We start from the raw sequence: 18,683 nt of genomic DNA, 5'->3' as shown, positions 1-18,683 counted from the left end.
ACTTAAAATTCGGGGCTTCATTAATAAATATGTACATATTAATAAATATATGATTGTTGTGCTTTGCTAAGGCACTGGCCTTTTGCCATTGTCTGTCTATCTATCTAAAACACACATTATGGGCTTCCCTGGTGGCGCAGTGGTTGAGAATCCGCCTGCCGATGTAGGGGACACAGGTTCGTGCCCCGGTCCGGGAAGATCCCACATGTCTCAGAGCGGCTGGGCCCGTGAGCCATGGCCACTGAGCCTGCACATCCGGAGTCTGTGCTCCGCAACGGGAGAGGCCATAACAGTGAGAGGCCCACGTACCACAAAAAAAAAAATAAAAAAAAAAACACACATTATATATGATATATATTAAATACATATCATACAAACCAAAGGCAAAAAGAGAAAACTAGCTGAAAACAGGAATCTGACTTCAAATAGTCCCTGTTAAAAAAATAAAATCTCTAAGTTGGTTTGTAAATTTGTTGGTTGAAATAGTTTCTCATTGGGCCGAAGTTATAACTTGTGGTTCCGTTTCCAGGTTAAGTCCACAGAAGTCTATTTAACCCATAATTCAAATGAGTTTTAATACCATACTTAAGAGATCTAGAAACTATTCACCAATTTAGAAGTTTGTTTTGTTGGTTTTCTTCTCCTATAGGAACTGTTTTTTACCAGTAAGACCAAGGAACCCTACTTCCTAGGGGCTAGAAACTAGAAAAGGAAAACAGTCTTTGAGCACAGGGCAACAGTCTGGGTCTTAGGTAAGATGGTCAGGGTCAATAGCAACAAAGGAAAGAACAAAAGAAAAAACTTAGCATCAGGTAGGAAAAGTTGGAATCAGTAATAAAGTGGGTTACTCTCATGGAGTAAGCTTCCATAAATCAGGGTGATTTTGCTACTGCCCCCCCCCAACATTAATTGGTTTAAGAAAAAACTTTATTTTACAAGCAAAAGTTTGGAAAAGTAACAAAAATAACAACATAAGTAACAAAATCATACCTCTAGAGGGTCATTATAATGCAATGTTTTCTGTGATTGAAAAATACAATGAAAAATTGGTTGGGCAAAGCAATGTTTAGTTCTTAATTCCAAACTGAGGTTTACATTATATAATAAGATTTAGACCAAAAATATCTTGAAGAAAAAATTTCATTTACATATTTACAACCCCCGTGCAATCTGGGCGGCCTGTGTACAGGCCTGACTAACCAGGTTGTAGAGGAAAAAAATCTCAGATTAGCCTATCAACTTATTAGCTAAAGATCCTCTGGCTAGATGTCAAGCTTTACAGGTGTACTCCATATGACCAGATACCTTTCCCTTGATATGTTAGAATACTTTAGTGTTATTCTATCCTTGTTTCCGTATTCCATGGAATTGTATTTATTTCTCCCAATTTTAGTAGCATAATGAGAGATACGCTGAATAGATAGGGCAGGAGAGAGATGATAAACCTATCCATAATATTAGCAAACCAATAATATAATACTCTAAAAGCAATTCCAGAAAAAAGAGTAGAGACCTTGTTTAAAAAGTCAAGAACGGGGCATCCCTGGTGGCGCAGTGGTTGAGAGTTGGCTGCCGATGCGGGGGACACGGGTTCATGCCCCGGTCCGGGAAGATCCCACGTGCGGCGGACTGGCTAGGCCCGTGACCCATGGCCACTGAGCCTGCGCGTCTGGAGCCTGTGCTCTGCAACGGGAGTGGCCACAACAGTGAGAGGCCCGTGTACCACACACACACAAAAAAAAGTCAAGAATGAGCACTCAGCCTCTGAGGACCATAAATTAACCTTAATCCCTAAACCTAGCCAGTTGCCTTAGCCCATAGAGTGCATTCTGGCACAAATTTTCAGCTGTTTCAGCCAAAACATGTGCAGCAGATGACTCTCTCTGATATAAGCAATATTTAACTGTTTTTAAAAAAATAACAAAATAGACTTGTATTTGAGAATAACAATATAAATTTATATTATAATTACTGTATTATAACATACTTTTATAATATAATAATAACTTAACAATATACTTTTATATTATATAATAATATACATTTGATGGATATTTTAGTTTATTATTCTGCTCTTAGTTTTGTTCTTCAAATATGCCTGGAAAAAATTTTAAGCAAATTTAGAAGTGGAAACATTTAAATGTTCCATTACTTGATAAAGCATGTGTTTGGTTATTATGGAAATACAAATTAAAACTCCTCAAATATACTATAGAAGATATACATATCCATGGTATACAAAAGGATTAGGGATTACTTCCTCCCCTTCTTCTTATATCCTTAGGGAACAGCTAGTGAGTTTAAGCTTTAATTTTTAACAGATTAGAAAAAGGGACCTTACCCACCTACTAAATTAAAATTTTTCTTATTAAATGCCTAAGTTTTTAAGTCACTCATTTTCCTAGCTACTTCAATGGAATCAGCAGTCATAGATTCAACCGCAACTCCAAGATTGGAACTTCGTAACGACAGTTCCAAGGCAGAAATCTGACGTAACTCTTTGCGACACAACTTTACAGGTGTGACACTATGCAACTGTGCCACATTTCCTACTGGCTGAATTTGGGGTGTTGGTCGACTGTGAGATTTTGTAAACTGATTGTCATCCCTTTCTGTTATGGCCTCATTGCTTAACAAATGACCACTAGTGGGTGCTAAAGAGCTATAAATTGGTGGTAATTCTGGGCCTTCTTCCCAGAGCTTCGAAGTATTTGGTTGTGTTCTTAAACTGCTTGTGGAACTGTCTAATTGTCTTTCCCTTCCACTTAATTTTATACTTTCAGTTCTGGATGCCCATTTTGATTCTTCTGAAACCATGCCTGCTTCTTCTGGGTTCTGTACTCCATTTCCAGCATCATGATCTAAAAATAATCCAAAAAGCAGAAAAAAAATTAGAGGTTTTCTCCAAAACAGGTATTTTAATCATGATATCTTAACATAACTACATTATTATCATGCAATATAAATTGTCTTCCAGTTTTTTTTGTTAAGTGACTTCTTTGAGATGAACAGAAGTGTGAACATGAATTATTCTTATTTTAGAGGCATCTTGCATCTGAATAACTGAGAACTTTCAATTAATGGAACAAAACTGAGAAGTAGTCTTCTAGAGATTTTGGTGCCCCTGGAAACACAGAGGTGCTTTAGGCCTCTCTGGTGCCCTTCCACACCTGCCTCTGCTGGGCTTGCCACTGGTGAATCACATTTCAAATCCTGGTCATATCTCCAGGGAATCTTCTGGGACTTGGCATTATATGTGTGAAAATCTAGTCTTGATTGGCACTCCAAGCATGAGAGCATGGTTCTTCTGTCTGAGTGTACTCTGGGGTACATGCCACTGCTTTCACCATCAAAATGGAAATGACAGCATACCCCTCAGTGCAGACCACCCTGCTGGAATGAGTGATAGGAGTGAGTGAAGTTATCAAAGCTTGAGGTCCTCAAATCATAGAATAATCTAATATCAAAGACAAAACTTACTTAAGGGAAGTCCATATAGGTACTAGACCTAATGCAAAGAAAAAATGCCAACTTTAACATATGTTGACGATGCAATTAGTACACTTCTGGTCCTGTGAGAACCAAGTTTAAAAACAGAAGTTGCACACTGGCAGCTCCCAAAACAAATCTGCCCACAGACATGTCTTACTTAGCCTATAAAATAATATGTGATGCAAAATTTAAAAAGTGGAAAGTTTCATAAAAAAATATAGATTTCCGGATTTTAAAGAAAAATGAGAAAAGCTGACAATTTCTGCCTGGCAACAGCAGCTGGAGCAGAGCTGCCCCTGCCAATTTACACAACTGCTGCAGTCCCACCGCTCACTTTGGCTTCCTGGCTCCTGCAGGCATTTTAGTTTGTGACCCTGGTTTAAAACATAATTGATTTTCTTTATAACCTTTAAAAATTGTGAATAACTCTGTTGCACACCTGAAACTTATATAATATCATACATCAACTCTACTCAATAAAAAAAAGAAAAAAAGGATTGATTTTCTAGTTTTTAAAATTCTTCTCACAAACAAAAAACCTGAACTAGCAAATGACATAGATCCTCATGTGGAATTAGCAGGTACAAAGTTGATCATAGTGGTCACAGTGGCTCCCAAACTTTGCTGTACATTAGTGTCACCTGGAAGCTTTTAAAAATCCTTTGGCCTAATAACCTATAATGGAAAACAATCTGAAAAAGAGCGTGTGTATATATATATCTGAATCACGTTGCTGTACACCTGAAACTAACAGAATATTGTAAATCAACTATATTTCAATGAAAAAAAAATCCTGATGCCCAGGTCACAGTGTCTTGGGGAGGGAGCCAGGCATCTTTATTTTTAAAGATCATATGAAAAAGAGCAGAGATGGGCTCGTGGAAAGGCTCACTCCCAAGCCCACTTAGATTCCTCACAATATAAAGTTTCCCTCTTCCAGAATTTCAACACTGAAGGAACAAACTAAAGAAAGATTTATTCACCCAGTCACACAGCCAGTAAAAGAAATTAGGATCCCAACCAGATCTTCTGACTCTAGTATCCTGACATGTAGAGTTTTACAGTGGTTTAAATTGATACAAGAATAGAGTTTTGGGGGAGACCTTCAAGATGGCAGAGGAATAAGACATGGAGATCACCTTCCTCGGCACAAATACATCAGAAATACATCTACATGTGGAACAACTCCTACAGAACACCTACTAAATGCTGGCAGAAGACCTCAGACCTCCCAAAAGGCAAGAAACTCCCCAAGTACCTGGGTAGGACAAAAGAAAAAAGAAAAAACAGAGACAAAAGAATAGGGATGGGACCTGCACCTCAGGGAGGGAGCTGTGAAGGAGGAAAAGTTTCCACATACAAGGAAGCCCCTTCACTGGCGGAGACAGTGGGTGGGTGGGTGGGAAGCTTTGGAGCCACGGAGGAGAGCGCAGCAACAGGGGTGCAGAGGGCAAAGTGGAGAGATTCCCACACAGAGGATGGGTGCCAACCAGCACTCACCAGTCCGAGAGGCTTGTCTGTTCACCCACCGGGATGGGAGGGGGCTGGGAGCTGAGGCTCGGGCTTCGGAGGTCGGATCCCAGGGAGAGGACTGGGGTTGGCTGCGTGAACACAGCCTGAAGGGAGATAATGCGCCACAGCTAGCCGGGAGGGAGTCCGGGAAAAGCTCTGGAACTGCCGAAGAGGTGAGAGACCATTGTTTCGGGGTGTGCGAGGAGAGGGAATTCAGAGCACAGCCTAAACGAGCTCCTGAGACGGACAAGAGCCGCGGCTATCAGCGCGGACCCCAGAGATGGGCATGAAATGCTAAGGCTGCTGCTGCAGCCACCAAGAAGCCTGTGTGCGAGCACAGGGCACTGTCCACACCTCTCCTCCCAGGAGCCTGTGCAGCCCGCCACTGCCATGTTCCCGTGATCCAGGGACAACTGCCTGAGAGAACACACGGCGAGCCTCAGGCTGGTGCAACATCATGCTGGCCTCTGCCACTGCAGGCTTGCCCCACATCCGTAGCCCTCACTCCCCGGGCCTGAGTAAGCCAGAGCCCCCTAATCAGCTGCTACTTTAACCCAGTCCTGTCTGAGCGGGAACAGACGCCCTCAGGCGACCTACATGCAGAGGCAGGGCCAAATCCGAAGCTGAACCCCAGGAGCTGTGTGAACAAAGAAGAGAAAGGGAAATCTCTCCCAGCAGCCTCAGGAGCAGCAGATTAAATCTTCACAATCAACTTGAGGTACCCTGCATCTCTGGAATACCTGAATAGACAATGAATCATCCCAAATTGAGGAGGTGGACTTTGGGAGCAACTGTAGACTTGGGGTTGCTTTCTGCATCTAATTTGTTCTTGGCTTTATGCTTATCTTAATTTAGTATTTAGAGTTTATTATGATTGGTAGATTTGTTTATTGATTTGGTTGCTCTCTTCCTTTTTTTAATATATATAGATATGTATATATTTTTCCTCTTTCTCTTTCTGCGAGTGTGTATGTGTATGCTTCTTTGTGTGATTTTGTCTATAAAGCTTTGCTTTTACCATCTGTCCTACGGTTCTGTCTGTCTGGGGGTTTTTTTGTTTATTTTTTTAAACTATAGTTTTTAGTACTTCTTATCATTGGTGAATTTGTTTTTTGGTTTGGTTGCTCTCTTCTTTGTTTCCTTCTTTTTTTATTACTTTTTAATTTTTTTATTTTTAATAATTATTTTTTATTTTAATACCTGTATTTAAAAAAATTTTTCTTTCTTTCTTTTCTTCTCCCTTTTCTTCTGAGCCGTGTGGCTGACAGGGTCTTGGTACTCCGGCCGGGTGTGAGGCCAGTGCCTCTGAGGTGGGAAAGCTGAGTTCAGGACATTGGTCCACCAGAGACCTCCCAGCTCCACGTAATATCAAATGGCAAAAGCTCTCCCAGAGATCTCCATCTCAATGCTAAGACCCAGCTTCATTCAACGACCAGCAAGCTACAGTGCTGGACACCCTATGCCAAACAACTAACAAGACAGGAACACAACCCCATGCATTAGCAGAGAGGCTGCCTAAAATCATAATAAGGCCACAGACACTCCAAAACACACCACCAGATGCAGTCCTGCCCACCAGAAAGACAAGATCCAGCCTCATCCACTAGAACACAGGCACTAGTCCCCTCAAACAGGAAGCCTACACAACCCACTGTACCAACCTTAGACACTGGGGGCAGACACCAAAAACAACAGGAACTACAAACCTGCAGCCTGCAAAAAGGAGACCCCAAACACAGTAAGATAAGCAAAATGAGAAGACAGAGAAACACACAGCAGATGAAGGACCAAGGTAAAAACCCACGAGACCAAACAAATGAAGAGGAAGTAGGTAGTCTACCTGAAAAAGAATTCAGAGTAATGATAGTAAACATGATCCAAAATCTTGGAAACAGAATGGAGAAAGTACAAGAAACGTTTAACCAGAACCTAGAAGAATTAAAGAGCAACAAACAATGATGAACAACACAATAAATGAAATTAAAAATTCTCTAGAAGGAATCAATAGCAGAATAACTGAGGCAGAAGAACGGATAAGTGACCTGGAAGATAAAATAGTGGAAATAACTACGGCAGAACAGAATAAAGAAAAAAGAATGAAAAGAATTGAGGACAGTCTTAGACACCTCTGGGGCAACACTAAACCCAACATTAGAATTATAGGGGTCCCAGAAGAAGAGAAAAAGAAAGGGACTGAGAAAATATTTGAAAAGATTATAGTTGAAAACTTCCCTAATATGGGAAAGGAAATAGTCACTCAAGTCCACGAAACACAGAAAGTCCCATACAGGATAAAACCAAGGAGAAACACACCAAGACACATATTAATCAAACTATCAAAAATTAAATACAAAGAAAAAATATTAAAAGCAGCAAGGGAAAAACAACAAATTACATACAAGGGAATCCCCATAAGGTTAACAGATGATCTTTCAGCAGAAACGCTGCAAGCCAGAAGGCAGTGGCAAGTCATATTGAAAGTGATGAAAGGGAAAAACCTACAACAAAGATTACTCTACCCAGCAAGGATCTAATTCAGATTTGATGGAGAAATTAAAACCTTTACAGACAAGCAAAAGCTAAGAGAATTCAGCACCACCAAACCAGCTTTAAAACAAATGCTAAAGGAACTTCTCTAGGCAGGAAACACATGACAAGGAAAAGACCTACAAAAACAAACCCAAAATAATTAAGAAACTGGTAATAAGAACATATATATCAATAATTACCTTAAATGTAAATGGATTAAATACTCTAACCGAAAGACACAGACTGGATGAATGGATACAAAAACAAGACCCATATATATGCTGTCTCCAAGAGACCCACTTCAGACCTAGGGAGACATACAGACTGAAAGTGAAGGGATGGATAAAGATATTCCATACAAATGGAGATCAGAAGAAAGCTGGAGTAGCAATTCTCAAATCAGAAAAAATAGACTTTCAAATAAAGACAATTACAAGAGACAAAGAAGGACAGTACATAATGATCAAGGGATCAATCCAAGAAGAAGATGTAGCAATTGTAAATATTTATGCACGCCACATACGAGCACCTCAATACATAAGGCAAATGCTAAGAGCCAAAAAAGGGGAAATCGACAGTAACACAATCATAGTAGGGGACTTTAACACCCCACTTTCACCAATGGACAGATCGTCCAAAATGAAAATAAATAAGAAAACACAAGCTTTAAATGATACATTAAACAAGATGGACCTAATTGATATTTATAGGACATTCCATCCAAAAACAACAGAATACACTTTCTTCTCAAATGCTCATGAAACATTCTCCAGGATAGATCATACCTTGGGTCACAAATCAAGCCTTGGTAAATTTAAGAAAATTGAAATCGTATCTAGTATGTTTTCCGACCACAATGCCATGAGACTAGATATCAATTACAGGAAAAAATCTATAAAAAATACAAATACATGGAGGCTAAACAATACACTACTTAACAACAAAGAGATCACAGAAGAAATCGAAGAGGAAATCAAAAAATACCTAGAAACAAATGACAATGAAAACACGATGACCCAAAACCTACAGGATGCAGCAAAAGCAGTTCTAAGCGGAAAGTTTACAGCAATACAATTCCACCACAAGAAACAAGAAACATCTCAAATAAACAACATAACCTTATACCTAAAGCAATTAGAGAAAGAAGAACAAAAGAAGCCCAAAGTTAGCACAAGGAAAGAAATCATACAGATCAGATTAGAAATAAATGAAAAAGAAATGAAGGAAACAATAGCAAAGATCAATAAAACTAAAAGCTGGTTCTTTGAGAAGATAAACAAAATTGATAAACCATTAGCCGGATTCATCAAGAAAAAAAGGGAGAAAGTTCAAATCAACAGAATTAGAAATGGAAAAGGAGAAATAGCAACTGACACTGCAGAAATAGAAAGGATCATGAGAGATTACTAAAATCAACTCTATACCAATAAAATGGACAACCTGGAAGAAATGGACAAATTCTTATAAAAGCACAACCTTCCGAGACTGAACTAGGAAGAAAAAGAAAATATAAACTGACTAATCACAAGCACTGAAATTGAAACTGTGATTAAAACTCTTTCAACAGGGCTTCCCTGGTGGCGCAGTGGTTGAGAGTCCGCCTGCCGATGCAGGGGACATGGGTTCGTGCCCCGGTCCGGGAAGATCCCGCGTGCCACAGAGCGGCTGGGCCCGTGAGCCATGGTCACTGAGCCTGTGTGCCTGGAGCCTGTGCTCCGCAACAGGAGAGGCCACAACAGTGAGAGGCCCACATACCGCAAAAAAACCCCACAAAAAACAAAAAACTCTTCCAACAAACAGAAGTCCAGGACCAGATGCCTTCACAGGCAAATTCTATCAAACATTTACAGAAAAGCTAACACCTATCCTTCTCAAACTCTTCCAAAATATAGCAGAGGGAGGAACACTCCCAAACTCATTCTATGAGGCCACCATCACCCTGATACCAAAAGCAGACAAAGATGTCACAAAGAAAGAAAACTACAGGCCAATATCACTGATGAACATAGATGCAAAATTCCTCAACAAAATACTAGCAAACAGAATCCAACTGCACATTAAAAGGATCATACACCATGACCAACTGGGGTTTATCCCAGGACTGCAAGGATTCTACAATATATGTAAATCAATCAATGTGATAAGCCATATTAACAAACTGAAGGAGAAAAACCATATGATCATCTCAATAGATGCAGAAAAAGCTTTCGATACAATTCAACATCCATTTATGATAAAAACCCTAGGTATACAGGGCACTTACCTCAACATGATAAAGACCATGTATGACAAACCCACAGCCAACATCGTTCTCAATGGTGAAAAACTGAAACCCTTTACGCTAAAATCAGGAGCAAGACAAGGTTGTCCACTCTCACCACTATTATTCAACATAGTTTTGGAAGTTTTCACCACAGCAATCAGAGAAGAAGAAGAAATAAACGGAATCCAAATCGGAAAAGAAGTAAAGCTGTCACTTTTTGCAGATGACATGATACTATACATAGCGAATCCTAAAGATGCTACCAGAAAACTACTAGAGCTAATCAACGAATTTGGTAAAGTAGCAGGATACAAAATTAATGCTAAGAAATCTCTTGCATTCTTATACACTAATGATGAAAAATCTGAAAGAGAAATTAAGGAAACACTCCCATTTATCATTGCAACAAAAACAATAAAATATCTAGGAACAAACCTACTTAAGGAGACAAAAGACCTGTATGCAGAAAATTATAAGACACTGATGAAAGAAATTAAAGATGATACAAACAGATGGAGAGATAGACCATATTCTTGGACTGGAAGAATCAACGTTGTGAAAATGACTATACTACCCAAAGCCATCTACAGATTCAATGCAATCCCTATCAAACGACAAATGGCATTTTTCACAGAACTAGAACAAAAAATTTCACGATTTGTATGGAAACACAAAAGACCCCGAATAGCCAAAGCAATCTTGAGAACGAAAAATGGAGCTGGAGGAATCAGGCTCCTGGACTTCAGACTATACTACAAAGCTACAGTCATCAAGACAGTATGGTACTGGCAGCAAAACAGAAATATAGATCAATGGTACAGGATAGAAAGCCCAGAGATAAGCCCATGCACATATGGTCACCTTATTTTTGATAAAGGAGGCAAGAAGATACAATGGAGAAAAGATAGCCTCTTCAATAAGTGGTGCTGGGAAAACTGGACAGCTACATGTAAAAGAATGAAATTAGATTACTCCCTAACACCATAGACAAAAATAAACTCAAAATGGATTAAAGACCTAAATGTAAGGCCAGACACTATAAAACTCTTAGAGGAAAACATAGGCAGAACACTCTATGACATAAATCATAGCAAGATCCTTTTTGACCCACCTTCTAGAGGAATGAAAATAAAAACAAAAATAAACAAATGGGACCTAATGAAACTTAAAAGCTTTTGCACAGCAAAGGAAAACATAAACAAGACGAAAAGACAACCCTCAGAATGGGAGAAAATATTTGCTAATGGAGCAATTAACAAAGGACCAACCTCCAAATTTACAAGCAGCTCATGCAACTCAGTATCAAAAAAACAAACAACCCAATCCAAAAATGGGCAGAAGACCTAAATAGACATTTCTCCAGAGAAGATATACAGATTGCCAACAAACACATGAAAGAACCCTCAACATCACTAATCATCAGAGAAAGGCAAATCAAAAGTACAATGAGGTATCACCTCACACCAGTCAGAATGGCCATCATCAAAAATATCTACAAACAATAAATGCTGGAGAGGGTGGGGAGAAAAGGGAAATCTCTTGCACTGTTGGTTGGAATGTAAATTGATACAGTCACAATGGAGAACAGTATGCAGGTGCCTTAAAAAACTAAAAATAGAACTACCATACAACCCAGCCAGCAGTCCCACTACTGGGCATATACCCTGAGAAAAACATAATTCAAAAAGAGTCATGTACCAAAATGTTCATTGCAGCTCTATTTACGATAGCCAGGATATGGAAGCAACCTAAGTGTCCATCGACAGATGAATGGATAAAGAAGATATGGCACATATAGGCAATGGAATATTACTCAGCCATAAAAAGAAACGAAATTGAGTTATTTGTAGTGAGGTGGATGGACCTAGAGACTGTCATACAGAGTGAAGGAAGTCAGAAAGAGAAAAACAAATACCCTATGTTAACACATATATGTGGAATCCAAAAAATAAAAGGTTCTAAAGAACTTCAGGGCAGGACAGGAATAAAGACGCAGATGTAGAGAATGGACTTGAGGACACAGGGAGGGGGAAGGGTCAGCTGGGACAAAGTGAGATAGTGGCATGGACATATATACACTACCAAATGTAAAACAGATAGTGGGAAGCAGCTGCATGGCACAGGGGGATCACCTCAATGCTTTGCAACCACCTAGAGGGGTGGGATAGGGAGGGTGGGAGGGAGACGCCAGAGGGAGGAGACATCGGTATATATGTATTTGTATAGCTGATTCACTTTGTATAAAGCAGAAACTAACACACCATTGTAAAGCAATTATACTCCAATAAAGATGTTAAAATAAAATAAAATAAAATAAATGAATGGTTTTACTAATGTAATTGACCACATTGTAAATTATATATTTACAAATGTATGGTATAACACACAAATCTAATTAATACATTTAGTATCATATACATTCATCAAATTTTTATTGTGTCATAAACACTGTACCGCCAGTGTAATGTCTTCAAAATATTATATATTTTATAATTAAGCTCATAACTTTCGCTAAAAAAGAATTTCCTTTCTCAGTGAAATTCAATGTAAGCTCTGAAATGAATGATATATAAGTATTTTTATATTCAAACAACAATCCTCTCCAAAGAAAAGAAACAATAATTAAATTCTTCTAATTATGGCTAAAGCTGAATTTAAAGAGTTGCTTAGATTTAACCAAATAAGAATTTATGTCTTAAATTGTGTATCTTTCAAGACTTTTATGTTTTGTTTTGGGATAAAATATTATTCAATTTTTTTAAAAGTATAGAGTTTTAAATACTTAAACAAGTACATAGGCTGCATGTCCATATATACTGATTTTACCCTCACAAAATGTTAGAAAATAGATGCACTGTAACAGAAGCATGACCAAGTGCTTTTAGTCTTTTTGGTCACTTTTTAGAAGTGACCAAGATATTTTAGTCAAAAGATTAATTCTTTTGCTATCTGAAAATGCTGAAAATATTCAAAGCAGATAAAGTCTGGTAGGCAGACAATGAAAAGACTACTAACAAAACCCAATCAACTGGGGCTTCCCTGGTGGCGCAGTGGTTGAGAGTCCGCCTGCCGATGCAGGGGATACGGGTTCATGCCCTGGTCCGGGAAGATCCCACATGCTGTGGAGCGGCTGGGCCCGTGAGCCATGGCCGCTGGGCCTGCGTGTTTGGAGCCTGTGCTCTGGAGCAGGAGAGGCCACAGCAGTGAGAGGCCCGCGTACAGCACAAAAAGAAAAAAAAACAAAAAAACAAAAAAACCCAATCAACTGAATACCAAGACAGTTATATATTAATTAGGATACTGATTATTAAGCATATAATACAGTTTAGGGAACTCAAAATTTGATATATTTAAACTGTTATATTTTATAATTCAAACAAGCCTTATTTAATGTCATTTTATTGGAGCTGCATTTTGAAGTAGGATATAGTACCAGCTATATCACCAATATGATTCCAAATGAATTTTTTTAAAGCATAAGGAAAACAGTGAAAAGAATTATGCTGAAATGTTAATAGTTGTGGCTAGGATTATGGGTGGTTTTTTCGATGTTTTTCTATATTTTCAAAGTTTTCTATAATGACTATGTATTACTTTTTATAGCCAAAAAATAAAGATATTTAAGATGGTTCTAGGGGATATAGCAAATTAGCTGAGATAACATCTTCAACATTATTATTTTTAAGACTAGACTTCCAGGAATTCCCTGGCAGTCCAGTGGTTAGGACTCTGAGCTTCCAATGCTGGGGGCTGGGGTTTGATCCCTGGTCGGGGGAACTAGGATCCCGCAAGTCACATGGTGCAGCCAAAAAAAGAAAGATAAAGACTAGACTTCCCAGGTAAGTTGGTAAAACACGAGTTATCCTCACTTTACATATCCCCAAGATTATTTTGCTTTTTAAAAGCTTTTTATATTTGTTTCATTAAAGAGCATGATTAGGATCCAGGTTTCTTTCCTTTTTAAAAATATTTATTTATTTATTTATTTTGTTTTGGCTGCGCCGGGTCTTAGTTGTGGCACATGGGATCTTCGTTGCTGCACGCGGGATCTTTAGTTGCGGCAGGCTGGATCTAGTTGAACCCTGGCCCCCTGCATTCGGAACGTGGAGTCTTATCCACTGGCCCACCAGGGAAGTCCCAGATCCAGGTTTCTTAAACCTGTTTACCACCATATACCACACTGTCATTTTAAGAGATGTCTAGTAGACTCAGCAGTATAAACACGGGCCATTTAAACAGTAAACATCTAATTTCAGATATCTCAAATTTGAAAGTGAATTTTTTTAAAGCAAAAATGGTTTTGTGCTAATTGCTCTGTTTCCTACTTAATACCTGTTTACATTTTAATTTTTTGCAGATAGTGTTTCAAGTAAAAGGTTCAGCTATATGTTGCAGGCAGTATTTCAAGTAAATATTTTAATTATATGAGTAAATACCTCTACATTACTACATTGAAAATCAGAAAGGTTAGTCTCTTTGGCAGAATTCGTATGTTTGTATCACATCTCTATCCTAAAATGACTTTTATACTAGAACACAGAACCAGGAATCAGAAGACCAGGGACCTTAGACCATGCTCTAATTACTGGTCGGTTTGTGAGTCACTGGACTGCTCTAAGCTTTAATTTCCTCACCTAAAAATGAGGTTAGCATATACTGGCCTGCCCTGAGTTTGAGGGCTAAACTGAACTATTTGGGAAAATGCTTGTAAATGATAAATACAATAAATATAAGGTAGTATTAGAGCTACTTTTCTAAAATATTACTAAGTTTTAAGATTTAAAACTATTTTAATTCTGCTTATATTATATATTCAGTATATATCTTTTCATTGTGTATATATATCATTTTCCACTGGTTTCTATATTTTTTATGGTTTAATTTTTATAATTATATTTTTAAGTTGAGATATAATGGATATATAACATTATATTAGTTTCAGGTGTACTCTTTATATCTTGTTTGTACCCATCTTTAGTTTTCTTTACAGGTACAAAATAGTTGTGTTCTTAAAAATAGCTGTAAAGTCAACTTTCAAAAGCCATTCTTAACTTATTAGAAGAATACTTTCTCTAAAGGAAGGCTAATTCTTTTATAAAATGAGTATATATTATTTTAGAGATATTGATTCCTCTCTATTGGTAGCTTAAAGACAATATGTTTCTTCTTTTTTCTTTTTATTGGAGTATAATTGCTTTACAATGTTGTGTTAGTTTCTGCTGTAGAACAAAGTGAATACGTATACCTGTATCCCCTCCCTCTTGAGCCTCCCTGCCACCCAACCCCATCCCACCCCTCTAGGTCATCACAGAGCACCGAGCTGAGCTCCCTGTGCTATACAGCAGCTTCCCACTAGCTATCTATTTTACACATGGTAGTAAGACAATATGTTTTTTTTTTTTTTTTTTTTTTTTTTTGCGGTATGCGGGCCTCTCACTGTTGTGGCCTCTCCCGCCGCGGAGCACAGGCTCCGGACGCACAGGCCCAGCGGCCATGGCCCACGGGCCCAGTCGCTCCGCGGCATGTGGGATCCTCCCGGACCGGGGCATGAACCCGTGACCCCTGCATCAGCAGGCGGACCCTCAACCACTGCACCACCAGGGAAGCCCGACAATATGTTTTAATCATAACAGTATATCACCTTCATGGCACTTCTTGCTTTTGGAAAGTTCTTTGTCATGTTTTATCATTTCACTGAGGAAGATGGTATTTCTACATATCTACATAAAATTATGTAAGAAAACATCCTTTGTCTCAACGATGGGTTTTATTATATGTTTGAATTTCCAGAGGTCATGATATGAAAAAAACCTGACTGATCTTAGAAATACATAAATATTATTTTACCTTTACTTTTATTATTCTCTATTTTACTTTTTTATGATAATCAGAAGGCTTAATTTACTATAAAACAGGAAAACAACAGCTATCCTATATTTAGGGTTATTTTAAGAATTAAGTGGGGCTTCCCTGGTGGCACAGTGGTTGAGAGTCTGCCTGCCGATGCAGGGGACACAGGTTCGTGCCCAGGTCCAGGAAGATCCCACATGCTGCGGAGCAGCTAGGCCCGTAAGCCATGGCCGCTGAGCCTGCACGTCTGGAGCCTGTGCTCTGCAACGGGAGAGGCCACAACAGTGAGAGGCCCGCATACCGCAAAAAAAAAAAAAAAAGAATTAAGTGAGTTAGAGAATACAAGAGCCCCTGGTACATGGCAGGCAATCCAATAAATGATCATTTCCTTCACACATATACATTTGTTCATTTATTCTTTTCTCCAGTGGTTCTGTGTTACACATAGACTAGACAACTATTTTTGTCTACAGAGACAAAGAGAAGTTAAATATCTAATCCTAAATAATCCAATCAATTGGGAAAGGCTCCACTACAAACCATGCTACGGTGTTGGTGTGACAAATAACACTAAATCTCTTACTTTCTGATGGTACTAGTTGTCGCCGAATTGCTTCCCCTACCAATTCCTTAAGTTTCTTCTTAAGATCTCTGCTGGTTTTCTTATAGAAATAAAGCTCTCTTTCCAGCTGCTGGATTTTATCTCCATAATTTTTTAAAGTTTCCACAATGCCTTCCCCGTCTTGCTCTATAAAACAGAAATTTACATTTAAAATCAGTTTAAAGTAAATGATTGAAAATTCTAACAGAGCTCCCAGACTGTATTGTAGGGTCAGAAGTATGTTACATGTATCTATTACTTGGCTGGATTTGTTTTCAGCTACAATTTGGAGTCTTCTGCCTGTAAAAATTTTCAAAGTAGGATGAGCCCTTCTCCACCCTAATCCCTACCAACTACCACATTTTTCATGATTCATAAGCACTTTTTGAGTAGCTACTAACTAAATTTATCCTCAGAAGAGCAGAAGTAAGGTTCCCATTTGGAACTCTGTCCAGCTGCATCAATGTCTTGAAATTTATATCAGGAACCATGGATATATGGAAAGTCATAAGCCTAAAGTTTATAGGCCCAAGAAATATATAACCAAAAAAACCCTCAAAAACCGGAAACCTGTCAAAAGAGGCTAGAAAGATTAAATTACAAAGGAAAACACCACCAAAAAAAAGGAGAAGGCGGGGGGAAAGCATAAGTAAAGTTCTAGTTTATGACACAATATAATTTTAAAGCTTCTAATTAATATTTAGGAATGTCTAAAACTGTCCCCTTTGGGTTAGGTTCTAGAAAAAGTAAAACGCAGTTTACTGACCTTCAGAAATACACACTTTCAGACCTACTCTTTCCTATTCGTAAATCTATAAAATGGTCCTACTGGTTTGTAATTTTCTTTTGTTATAATTGGTTGTTTTGTAAAAATTGATCTAAGTATATCTGTATATTTTATATTAACCCATCATCTTGTTTAAAAAACATTTTAAATTAATAATATCACAAATCAGAATCCCCATGAAGGATATCATAAAAATGAACTTAATTTTATGGCCTATATTCAGTTGAAATTAGAAAATTCATAAGTTTTTAACATTTTCAGCTGTAACTTTGTTATGAAAAACTTGTCCCAGCTATAGAAACGAATGATTTTTTAAATGTTCTCATTTGACTAAAGCATGGACTTTTGTGGTAGAATGCCAACCACATGAAAAACATATTAAAAATTATATTAAAATATCACTTTTAGAGACTTAAGACAGAATTAACATACGGTAAGGAAAGCATGTTTGAATGAAATAACATATGGAATCCAGTCAAGGAAATCCTGTCATCAGGCAACTTGTTGCTAATTAACTCGTTATAGAATTAACTTAGAGGCAAACTGCCTCAAAACTCAAATGCATATATTTTCCAATTTTCTGTTTACTCAGGTTGCTTCTTCCAGATCCTTTTTAGCACATTTCCAGCTACAAATTCATGAGAATCAAGACTAAACAGCCAAGCCACCTGGACTGAAGCATTCCAGGCATTGAAGTATCACCAGGCAGTGATTTTGTTGCCATAGCAACTGTGTGTACCAGCCATAAACCCAGGTATTGTGAAGACCAATTGCTATGATAACTCCATACCACAGTTGATGGTTGAACTACTGTGCACTGATAACACTATGTGCCCATAAATGGTAGACTAATTTTGACCTAAGCTATAACCTTAATGCATAAAATTTATAATTTACTGAAAACTGTAACAAGAAATATAACCAGAAATCTGACAGAACCTATCAGTTTAATTTTATGAAGGGAAAGTGATTTAAATATCAAGGTTCTATATCCTAGAGATGGGGAACTTTTCAACTGTACACCACCAAGCCAGAAGTCATCCCACATTCCTACATAAAAAGTAGACCACAACAAAGTAACAGGATTGTAGCAGTTCTCTGTGTGGCACTGCGGACAGGCAGAGGAGATGGCATTTGAAGCATGAATAGCCCTACATCAAAGTCAACTATCCCAACATGTGGACCAAAACATATAAAGCACAAAACACATATAAGTAGTAACTATTTATGCATGTTGGGATTTAAGTGATCCAATTCTGTCCTACCTTCCTTTCCCAATCCCCCTCCTACACGTCACCTTTACACAACTGATGAAAAGGGACAGTTACCTTTGAAATGATGTAACAGAAGCTGCATTTTTTGCTCGTGTTCCTTTTGCTGAAGGGTCAGTCTCCGGTCACACTGCAATTTCAGATGTTCCAGTGTAGATTCCAACTCACGAACCACATTATCCCGTTCCAGAACTTTCATTTTAATTTCTTCATTCTGTAACTGTAGTTTCCGTTCAGCTTCTCGCAAATTAACCACCTAGCAAAGACATTTTTTTGATCTTTTAAGTGTGTTTTAGACAGCCTAATATAATAGACTAATTTACTTCTCTTAGACTTCATAAAGATGAACTCCCTTAATCCCCATGGTATAACTAGGCA

At 38.2% G+C, this 18,683-nt stretch overlaps 1 protein-coding gene across 11 annotated transcripts in view; it reads right to left on the bottom strand.

Annotated features, from left to right (window-relative positions):
* Positions 1-2,078: 2,078 nt before the first annotated feature.
* The window catches only part of KIF27 (kinesin family member 27), a 93,255-nt gene continuing 76,650 nt past the window's right edge, over positions 2,079-18,683 (bottom strand). For 7 of the 11 annotated variants that reach the window (XM_067041266.1, XM_067041269.1, XM_067041264.1 and 4 more), the window contains 4 exons: positions 18,363-18,561; positions 16,230-16,394; positions 4,993-5,166; positions 2,079-2,861 (listed from right to left, as the gene is read on the bottom strand). In XM_067041266.1, coding sequence (XP_066897367.1) covers positions 2,377-2,861; positions 4,993-5,166; positions 16,230-16,394; positions 18,363-18,561 — 1,023 coding nt within the window. In that variant the 3' untranslated portion in view covers positions 2,079-2,376. The remainder of the gene's footprint in view (positions 2,862-4,992; positions 5,167-16,229; positions 16,395-18,362; positions 18,562-18,683) is intronic. The other 4 variants (XM_059072284.2, XM_067041271.1, XM_059072283.2 and 1 more) reach the window with 2 other exon arrangements.

This window comes from Kogia breviceps, chromosome 8 (genome assembly GCF_026419965.1).
Source record: "Kogia breviceps isolate mKogBre1 chromosome 8, mKogBre1 haplotype 1, whole genome shotgun sequence".
NCBI classification, from domain to species: domain Eukaryota; kingdom Metazoa; phylum Chordata; class Mammalia; order Artiodactyla; family Physeteridae; genus Kogia; species Kogia breviceps.
Note: the sequence above shows the minus strand (reverse complement) of the source record. Positions and strands in the feature narration are given on the sequence as shown.